The sequence below is a fragment of the Protomyctophum parallelum genome (genome assembly GCF_964188405.1).
Source record: "Protomyctophum parallelum genome assembly, chromosome: 14".
NCBI lineage: Eukaryota > Metazoa > Chordata > Actinopteri > Myctophiformes > Myctophidae > Protomyctophum > Protomyctophum parallelum.
In genome coordinates, this window is record NC_139709.1 from 41,728,751 (window position 1) to 41,740,028 (window position 11,278).

The 11,278-nt window shown below is 41.9% G+C and overlaps 2 protein-coding genes across 2 annotated transcripts in view; one reads left to right on the plus strand and one right to left on the minus strand.

The window, feature by feature from the left end:
- The window catches only part of LOC310870780 (epidermal growth factor receptor substrate 15-like 1), a 35,743-nt gene extending 32,223 nt beyond the window's left edge, over nt 1-3,520 (plus strand). The window contains 1 exon segment of the mRNA XM_083782085.1: nt 224-3,520. Within this exon segment, the coding sequence (XP_083638211.1) occupies nt 224-370 (147 nt within the window). The 3' untranslated portion in view covers nt 371-3,520.
- A 646-nt stretch (nt 3,521-4,166) lies between these two features.
- On the minus strand, nt 4,167-6,601 carry klf2b (Kruppel like factor 2b). The gene is made up of 3 exons (XM_083781231.1): nt 6,244-6,601; nt 5,148-6,120; nt 4,167-5,004 (listed from the first exon to the last, which is right to left on the minus strand). Exons 1-3 carry the CDS (start codon nt 6,313-6,315, stop codon nt 4,829-4,831), a joined length of 1,221 nt encoding a protein of 406 aa, XP_083637357.1. The 5' UTR covers nt 6,316-6,601; the 3' UTR covers nt 4,167-4,828.
- Nucleotides 6,602-11,278: the final 4,677 nt, after the last annotated feature.

Below are 11,278 nucleotides of genomic sequence, written 5' to 3' on the forward strand. Positions count from 1 at the left end.
ATTTATATTTGTAAAATCTCACTTGAGTCACTGTACTGCATCCATCATTATCACACTGGAAATTAATCATATTTTGATAAATCTTCGAGTCCAGTATTTGTTCCTTTCTGTTTTGTTTTGCTGTGTGTGTTTGTGTGCGCTGCGTGCGTGCGTAACTCAGCAGGCATCTGTTCCTCCTCTCCAGCCGGGCGGTTAACATTTCCCCGTTCCTCCTTCCTACCAGTTTGGAAGTGAGAGCCAGCAGGTGGAGTGGGCCAAGCGGGAGAGCGAGCGTGAGGAACAGGAGCGACTGAGGAAGCTGCGTCTCCAGGAACAGGAAGACCTGGAGCTGGCCATCGCCCTCAGCAGGGCTGACATGCCCAGCACCTGAACCCAGACCACTCTCCACACGCAGACCCTTGATGGCACCTGAACCCAGACCACTCTCCACACGCAGACCCTTGATGGCACCTGAACCCAGACCACTCTCCACACGCAGACCCTTGATGGGATGGCAGCACACATAACTGACTTGACCGCCGTGATCCCCCCCCCCCCCCTGCTACTACCACTCCTGACGCCAGTATCTCCTATACAAATGCTGCTCATACTCATATTCAACACTACCATACTTTCCACAGGACTAGATTACACACTACTACATTTGACCATGTCACTGAATGGAACGGATGATGGCGGAACGCCAATCGCCATACGTACAACCCTGTGTTGTTTTTCAGCACTGAGTGTAAAAATTCTGTTTCCAATTTTACACTCCGGGATTAACACTGAGGATTTTCGGTGTACAACTACCACTTCATACTAAAGGCCAGTGCTGCTTCAGATGAAGGCTCTACGTTTTGCAATCGAGTCCAACCCCCCTTCATCAGCAGACTTGTCCAAACACTACATGGTACACTGACCGAAACACAACCACCCCATCACCACTCCTGTGAGAGAACCCTGTGCTTCTCTGGTCTGATCCTCCAGCGTTTTAATCTTCAGCGCTTCCTGGCTACGCAGCAGCTATAATGAAGGACTATGTCATGTCCAGCCCCTGTAGAACATAGTGATTTCATGCAACTCGCATCGGTTGGCTGCTTGACTATACAATGTATATAGCTTTGTTATCTTTGTTACAGGCAACTTCCTTTTTCGTCTTGATTCTTTGTGTTGTGAGGAAATCAACATTTTACAAATATTTTATTTAGTTTTATTATTTATATGCAAAAAGGAATGCATCTGTGGTCTATGAAGTATCTGTAAATGCACTGTATAAAACTGTATCATAACCTCTGATTACTTCAAACATTCATAATGGAAGTCAAACTGAGTAGGTAACTACTTTTTAGGCAGTGATTGTTAATCTGATTTCAGGTATTCTTTTTATTTGTTTGCCTTCAGAAATCACTTAATGTAAATATAATATTATTTGATGATGGCTTGACAATGTGTTGCCTTATACACCCCAGCCTTGTAATAGCAATGCGAAAGCGTAATAATCCACCTGTCTTAACCACTCTCAACCTGGTGTCCCTATTTTGGGCATGGCATTATAGGCAAACCTTTTCCAAAATATCTCGAATAGCAGAGCTTGTAAATCAGCAATTTTGCTATTGTGTGACGAAGCATAAATTAGAGCTTAAGTGGTCGTAGGCAATGCTTCCATAAAAAGTTATTAAAGGGAAATTCCACTGCCAGTTAACATTAAAATGATTTACCAGATTGAGGCGTACATGTAACTGATTAAGTCTCCCTATGTGGCTGGCCAAAGCAATCTCTGCCTCCAAAGCAAACTATGTCGAAACCAACTGCGTAGTATCATTTTGCCTTTTTAGCACATTTTTTAACTTGTTTTAACAGGAAGATATTTATGATTTGTAGAGAGTTCATTTTACTCTGTAAGTAAGCAACTTTTTACAGGGACTGAGAGTGGAATTTCCTTTTTAATTATGTTTTAAATTTTTATTTCTGGAGTTGGAAGTGGTTTTCGCTCTCACCTTTGACAAAACACCTTTTGTTTTGTGGCTTTTACTACACATTTGATGACGAAAAGTGATGATTTTATGACTCATTAACCAAATCATTTACCAGAGAGAGCGGACAGAGTTGCTTTGGGGCCCTTTCACAATCCTTCCATTGTTGTCATTTTCAGTTCTTCCCATCTTCTAGCAAAGGATAACGAATGAAAGGTAACCTCTTAATTCTCCCAACGACCCCAAACTCCTCACATTTATTTATAGTGCCATAAACGGTTAATTATTAATGTCTTCCTTATTCATTGAAATTGAATGAAATTCAATGATGTCATGTACAAAAAGAGAAATTGATTATTTGTTGACTCCCTTTAAAAAAGGACACTGTAAACCTGATTGACCTCTTTGGTGCTGTTACACTAAATGTTGCCCTTCTACTAGAGATGCATCACAACAGCAGTGATGATGAGATTGATATCTGGTTACAACTTGAATTGTCCTTGTATGTCAGCATGTGCCCGAATCACCCATTTTATCACTTGTATTCATGTAGAACCATGTCTTTCAATCTGGCAGGAGGATGAGTTTAAATGTCTCTTATACTGATTCTGTGTAATCATACCATCATAACACCAGATTTATTTGGCACATAATGTATGTATATGCCAGACTTTCTGTATGTGCGGATTGTTGTTCCAATGTTGATATGTTGGTGGAAGTAGTTCCCATGGAATGCATGACCATGGAAGCTGGCTGTACCCATGCAGATGTACAGCACGCCTTATCTATCCACCAAAGACATGTGGACATTCATATTATTGCATATCTGTCATTCATTATGGGAGGGAAAAAATCCTTTCAAAGTTTTGGCTTTCTCAAAACTATAACTTTTAATATAATAAACGTAACATACCATTTCCTAGATTAAGAAGTCTTGTTTTTTAATGTAAACTTGTCAAATCCAACATTCACCTAAAAAGATATTTGTAAATGACATTTCAGTGAGTTATGAAGAATTAATCTGCAAAAGTGTTGGTTCTAAATCTTGATTTTTGATACCGGCTCGGTGGCTCCATTAATGGTGATCTTGCAGTGCTCCATAATTCACACCAAATTAATAGTTCAAGTATAGTTAATAAATATGAAGATTGGGGAACTTATTTTTCTCATATTCACTCTTAGTATTTCAAGTTTGTAGTCGTTATTTAAAACTGAGCTTAAGAGTTAAAAAATGGTTTCAGAAAAGTGAAATGAGAATAGTATTGTATTTGCATTTCACCACTGAAGCTATGTTTAGCCCCATATACTTCCTCAATTTTGAAATTAGATGAATTCTAGCAAGATGTTTGACCCATGCCGCATGACTTTTAAGGCAAAGCAGTCCCCATAAGCGGTACTAGGTGCATTGTTTAACATTATTTAACATTTATTTATCATTTGACTACAGGACTATCATAACAGGCTATGGACTGAGTGGCACCACTATTCCTACAGGTGTGTTGTGCCTGAGTAATATGATGATGTATGATTCATGCACAAATGGAATAAAACAGCTTTATGTACTATCTCTGTATCTGTTATCTACATTTTCCCTTACATTTTTATTTGCTCATCCTCTTGACAAATCTGGCCATTAATGGTCTTGATACATGCAGTCAATTCCAGCGTTGATGTTTGTGAAATGAGTGCCCGCTGACACTAGACATATGCAGGGTTCGATTCTTTGAAACTGCAGCGTGGGGCAACTCTGTGTAATTGTAGTATTAAGGCTCTTTGATGTCTTACTATAATTTTCTATCCATCCGAACGAGTCTATGGGCTTTCTGACGAGGGTTTGCTGTGCCCCTCTGTCCAGACGGCTCCTAGCTCACTCTGTAATTATGGAAATTGAGTGTTTGTATTTATAGGCTAAGCCCACAAGCGGCTGCACTTCTCTGTCCTGCAGCTGGAAAACATCACAGTGTAAATGAAGTAACCAGGTTTTTGTTTTGTTTTTGAGAGTAGGTACATAGTGGCATTCTGTATACGACCACTATGTCTATTTAAGCAAGCCTATAGGTAAAGTATGCTAGCTCTTGTTTCGTTGGTCGATGTAGTTCATTAAGTCTTAAGTGTGAAAGTGTGAACATGTTTCACATGATGAAAGGACATAGATGACTAAGCATGAATGGTGTGTCTTTGCTGAAAGAAGTTCCCCAAATACCAAAAATATCAAGTTCGTTGTTTTAATATTTACAATAAATACACAATTTACAGTATAAAATCCATGTACATATCTATATAAATTTAAGTAAAAAATAACAATACACAGGACATCAAGCCCTGCACAGAGGGGCTGGACCCAGAAGTATGCAGTTTCACTTGAGAAGATACAATATCATCTAAGTGTTGAAGCCATTCAAACTTTGAGGCAGTTTAAATAATAAAACATTGTCTTCGCACATTGCAGGCTACAGTATGTGCAGTTCACTCTTGTCAACATGAACTTGTCGTGGACTTTTTGGTGGCCGTGTTACTTGTAGTTCTGTCATGAAGAGTTTTTACAGTAGCACACAGTCATAAAAAGGCACTTTGTGTCAAACACAGCATTCCAGTTTTATCAAGGAAGAGTAGTATATGCTACAGGGCCAGCCCCTTTGTTTTGTTTGCTGTTAATCAAACAACCAATACAGCTTTTCTAAAGCTTTCATAATAACCAGAGTAGTACCAGCTACATTATTAGAAAATAATAACACTAAAACTTTTTTCCATATATAAAAGACTTTGGTCATGTAGAGAACAATTTAAATTAAAAAATACATAAGAACAAAAAATACACATAATAGATCCCATGTATGATCCCCCAGTCCTTATTTGGCTATAGCAGGCTTTCTTCACATGTGTCTCTTCATGTGAAGGGCCAGGTGGTCAGACCTGGAGAAGGCACGCTCACACAGGTGACACTGGAAGGGACGATGGCCGGTGTGTTTGCGGAAATGACGGGTCAGTTCGTCGGAGCGAGCAAATTTCCACCCACAACCTTCCCAGCTGCAGTGGTAGGGCTTCTCACCTGCGAGGACAAATAATGATAACACGTTAGACTACAGCACTGTTACTGTGCATTGTGATTCATGCGTAATTACGCGCCTCATGCGTAATTACGCGCCTTTGGTCGTTGAATAATGTCCATACACATATGTTTTTTATTCTTACCGGTATGAGTTCGGTGATGTGCCTTCAGATGGGAGCTCTTGGTGTACGTCTTGCCACAGCCGGCGAACGTGCAGGTGTGTGACGCGGTGCGCTTCCTCGGCCAGGTGCGTCGGCCTCTCTTGGGTTTCGACTCGAGCAGCTCGAGGGGAGACGATGGCGGCGTGAGCATCACCCTCTGTGCGCCCGGCTGCATGCCGAGACCCTCGTCGTACATGCCAAAGGGATGCGGACCTCCTTGGTACGGCAGATGCTGCATCTGCGGCGCCGGGTGGTGTGGGTACGCCGCCGAGTGATATTTCTGTGGGAAGCTCATGGAGTGGCACTGCAGCGGCGCGTGGCAGTCCGAGGCGCCCTGGTGGTGGTCGTCTGGGCTGAGCGGCGGGGTAATACTGCTGGCTGCCCGCGGGGAGATGGCGACGCGCGGTTGCTCGAAGGACATCATGCAGGACACGTTCCCCTCTTGCTTGATTTTGGTGCAGCTCTGAGGCACCATGCCCAGAACGGGGCCGTAACCGTCCATGCTTGGCTCAACTTTGATGTTTTCAATGCTAATAATGTCCTGTCTGGGAAACGGCACCGTGTTGATGTAAAATCTTCCCTGAACGGCCGTGTTGTTGTTGCGCGTAATGCCATAGTTGTTGTTCTCCCCCTCGGACCGGAGCAGCTCTGCCATGAGGCTGGTGCTGTACGGTGGAGGCGGTGAGCGGTGGTCGTTTGATGCATACTGTGGCACTTGGTTCCCCGTGGCCGTGGGGCTGCTGGTGTATAGGTGGGCATCAGCAGCAGAGCCCATATATTCCGCACCGACTCCGATGGGCGCCGGACTATCCGAGCCAGTTGTGTTGGCGAGAATAAAATCCAGATCCAAATAGTTACTCAGATCCTCGTCGTCCTTTCTGTGGTGATTGTCCATGTTATGTACCATTTCTACCATGGAGCAACTGGTCGGCTTCTCCATCTCGCCTTTCCACCTCTGGAAGAAAGAAGGGAGAACGTTAGACATGGTGTTGCTACTGTCACACTCACAGACAGGTGCATGGCAACAAAATGGCAAGAAGCGCACAGGCATGTTTTCTTTCTTTCTGGTTTTACTTACCATTTCCCAAGTTTTTTCTCTTTGGTTTGAGAACGTCGAAAATGATGGCAGCATCACTCCGGATAAGGCCATCGTTTTTTTTGTAGAAATAATTATTATTTCTTGTCAAAGTCGTATGAATAGAGCTTCAGCCGCACCAGAATACGTGCGCCTTATCTTACTGTCTCTTCTCCACTGTTGCGTTTCAAAGACATGAACCAAGTTTGAAAGGTAGGAGGTCCTCTAAACCTTATAACTGTCTAAGCCAAGTTCCACTGACCAATTGGAGAAGGTCAGGAAACAACGTTGAGGAAATGGTGGAATTGCTGGTAAATTTAGCGCTTTATAAAGCGAGTCCTGCAGCGCGCGTTGGTTTAGTGTGCTCTGTGTGTGCCTCTGTGAACCCCAGGCAACGCGTCTATAAACTCTAGAGCCGCCCCCTCTTAATGACGCACAACCTAAGTGGTCCGTCCCACTTTATATGGGGGTGGGGGTGGCGGGGGGGGGGGGGGGGTGGCGTAGCTTTGGAAAAACTATGCAAGCAAGTTACACTACTCACAACATTATGGCAGACAATTATGTAATAGCCTATACGCCGAAAACAATAGCAGATCAGAGAATGTGTCTTGGCATAAGATGACATTATGTTGCTGCAACAACTTAAAATAAAACATTTTAACCAAAACTTTTACAAATATTTTATTTGAAAATCGATTAATTGAAACTCTGATCGTCAGTTGTCACTGAATCAGCACGGACAGAATACGAATTTGTCGCATGCTTTATTCAATAGGCTTCAATAGCCTACTATAATATAGGCTGCCGCTACATCATTATCGGTATAATAATGTAGGCATATATTACAGAAAAAAACGTGTGCTAGAGGTAGGCTAATTTAAATTTGAATCAAAATAAATTACTTGGAAATAAATAACAGCCTATGCGGCGCTACCTGGCTGCTTCTTCATGTTAAGTTGTCTACACCTGCTTGCCGCTTAGAGCAAACTGTTGTTCTCAAGCCATTATCATTAATGGTGGGATGCTATTGTTCCTGCGCAGCAGGCTTGTCCAAACAGGCGCCAGTATCGTCTCACATCGTTTACACGGCTTTCAACGCTCTCTCCGCACTCCTGATGTAAACATGATTTGAGGTAACATTCTATTCATGTGAAAATGAGGCATCTTTAGTGATGATGGGGTCACATTTGCATCACATTTAGAGGAATGACTGTCACTGCCACTGTCCACAACTGTTGGAGTTGGACCTGACTGAGAACTCATCTCTGACTTTGAAGGCTTGACTGCTTTTCCGAGAGTGGCTTGAGAAGGCTATCCTAAACCAGTAGCTAATTGTAAGGACCAAGTCTTGCAGAAAATTATGTAAAATTGATGTGCCACCTGTGGCTGTTTTATAAAGTCCTTATTTTAGCGTCCTTGGTCATAACATAAAACATATAATTCACAATATGCAAGTGAACAAATAGACTAATGTGCACTTTGTCTAAATGTAATTTAGTTGTCATGATTATTGTCATGCCAGATCATTAAAGATTTGGCATCCTATGGTATGGAGTTTCAATGTACAGATTATTGATCTTTTTATATGAAACTGTTTAGACTGATGAAAGCTTGGTTCTCAGTTTACCTATGATCCTCCTATACAATTTCTATATGCATTTTATCTATTACCTTGTGTTTTCCTTGCTTACTGTTAATCACTCTGGATTAAGAGCATCTGCCTACATTGTAAATTGTAAATATATTTGACTATGTTTACTGACAACCAATGCCTCTGCATATTTATCCTTGTTGGGTGACTGATTTCTATTAGGCTAATTACAGCCAGCAGGCATACATTGTGTACACTATGTGCTGGGACATCACACAGCACACAACCTGTCGTGGGAAAAAAGCTGATCTGACTGTTATCTTACAGTCAAATTAGGTTGTTCTCAATTGATCAGTGTAACGACATGCTAAGCTCAGCACCTGATGACAGACTGATCCCCTTCTCATCAAGCCGTTGATGGAGCTTATAGGTGCACCTGCCAATCCCATCAAATACTTTTCGTTCTTCCTACACTCCTACAGTATGCCTCCACCTACACTGACTGCCTGGCTGGCACTCTTGTAGATATCAAGTAAAATCCTGAAATTGTCAAAAGCTAAATAGGAGGAAACACAAATGAACGTGACATAACATTTTGAGCTCAGTGGCTTGTGACAGACTTGATTTCTCTTCTCTTCAAGCTGTCATATCAACCCCCATCAATACAGTTAATGGTTGCTGTGAGGTTTCCATATCCTGATCCCCAATTTTTGCTGTGTGTGTTCTGTGGAAAAGTACGTCAGACAGCAAGGAGAGAACCAGTAATGCCAGAGAGGAAGTGTGTCCTGACTGGCCTCTATTACCAACAGACGTGTCTGAAGCCCTGAATGTTGACCTTGACCCCTGCTGCCAGTGCATCTGCTTCTGTATACTGCGGTACCACTTTTCATCTGCTGAGTGACTGAGTGTTCTCATTTTTAACCACTTCCCCTGTGACAGCCAGCTAACTGTTGCACTTGGTATCGCTCAAGGGCGCCGCAGAGACCCCAGTGTAAATTTGATTGCTCAAATGGTAAATGGCACACATGAACTCTTCATAATGGTGATTATGTAGATCTTAGCAGGTATTTGCTGAACAATGGTATAAAGATTCAAATGTTATTAATAAATAAATAGTTTGAATTGTTTTGCCTTTTACATATTGGGATTCCAGCGTGTAATTTGAGCCCTATCTTGATTATTATTATTATTATTCAAGTGAATGGTGTCTGGATAGACAGAATTACAAGCATAGGTTACAATGGGGTCATTAATGAGAAATATTTCCACTGAAGTTGTAGAATATCGCCTCAATTTTATACTGTGCGAAATCCCTGCTCCTGAAAATATCTGTCCAACAACCTGGGAACAATGTTCAGGTTGGTTATTATTCAATATTCAAGATGTTCCGTTAAATGGCTCATGATGTGTATGATTCATGGTTAATGCCCTCCAATCTGGGACTGATGAAATCAATTATAGTCACTCACAGCAGGTTGTTGGCAAATTATAATATACACATACACACACATTTATCATGCCTCTGTAGGTTTTCCATGTGGTGACGATTCGGACACACATCCTGGCCCTGTGTGTCTCACTCCACTAACTGTCATGGAAAAGTTGTGTGTATGTGCGAGAGCGGGGAGTTCTGGGACTGCACGGGAAGTCCTGCCTGAGCATGAGTCGGTGAGAGTTTGAGAGAGAGTGGGACTCAGCTCTGGGTTTATATAGCCCAGTTATTTTTAACCACCCGCCCCCTTTGCTTATTACAACCCCCCCCCCCCCCCCCCCACCCCCACCCCTCGACCAAGACTGCTCAGGAAGCACGCTTGGCTCTCTTTCCTGCTCACACGCGGTCAGATTCAAACAGAATCAAAGAATGATAGCATTGAGACTCTCCTTCTCCTTTTGGAAAAGAAATGTATGGGGGGAGTGGGGGGATCAAGAGAGAGAGAGAGGGGGAAAGGTTGGCACGTGCCAATGAGAGAGAGTCTGGGAGCTGGCCCCTGTCCTGCTCCAATTTCAGCGCCCCTCAAATATTTTTGGTGAAAAACAGAATAAAAAAAGGGAAAAAAAATCATGGCAGACCTGAGATAGACCTGATGTCTTTCTTTTGCCTTTTGAACATACACCACGGTTTCTTTACTGAATTAGCATGACCAAAGATCAGTTGAGTTTCACTGTTAGAAAGACATGATAACAAACAAACAGCAGCTCATGTACCAGTAAGTAGATGACAGAGAACACATTTGAATATTCTGTTTGCATAACACTGCCTGATGTTTTACATTGTTAATCAGAGAAAGCAAACCTGATACTAGAGAAGATTCCCAGGCAACTGCTTATCTTTATTGTTGCACATATAAGCACGACTGTAGGACATGTAACTTCCTCAAGCCTGTGTGAACTTTGAATTTTGGTAAAGACTTTAATTAAGGCCTTAATTAAAAAATGACACTAATACTAAAAAAATAAAACGTGAACGGCACTATCCTCAAAAATTTTAGCCACTAGACTAGACAAAGGAGATAGAATTGTATCAGCATACTGAGGCTACATGTATTACTTTGATATTTATTGGTAAGAAAAGTTGTCACTTTGTCTCATTTTGGAATGGAACTATTTGGATAAAAGTTTTTGTTTTCTTTTCCACATAATGATTATATTTCTTTAATGTGTGCAATAAGTATTGACAAACGCTGAGGAAGGCCATACAGGCCGAAACGCGTACGTTTTCAGTCTCAGAGGTAAAAAAAAACATGTAAAAGTACATACAATGAGTGCTGGCATTTTCTTCACCTCAACTGCAATAAGTATTGTCTCTACTATCCTTCTGAGGTGACATTTTGAAAATATAGAACTCACACTAGCCCACATTGCATTCCACAACACCTCTGCATTAATGCAACCAGAGTCTGGCTTCAACCAAACCCAAACATGTGTCTGAGCAACCAACGTAGCTTTCACCAAGTGTTATGGAAACCCACCTTTCAAAAATATGCAGCTCGCTTCGGCAGTATAATGACTACATGTGGATATAATTGAGCCAGTGGAGCAGTGGGGGATGGGCCCAATTTATTAGCTGTTAACACCAGGAATTATACTGGACTCTCTTGTCACACCACACACACATGACTGGCTGCACTGGCCGTGAAACTGTTTTCTTTCTCCAGAGTGCTAAAGAAAGGTGCTTTTTATTGGATAAATGAGAGCGGACAGGCTCTCATTGGATGAAGTGGGCCACTCTGTCAGTACTGGGTGATTTTTTTCCTGAATGGTTCCTCAGGCACTGTGACAATTCAAAATGCTCGCTGTACTTATGATACATTATGGATTAAAACTTCAATGTATTTGGTTTCTCGTTACCAAAGTTGCTGTCCTCCCGAAAAAGGTCTTGATTTTATGTGTGCGTGTGAAATGGAAATGAATACCGTATGTGGACATTATATTCATTACAAAAAATAT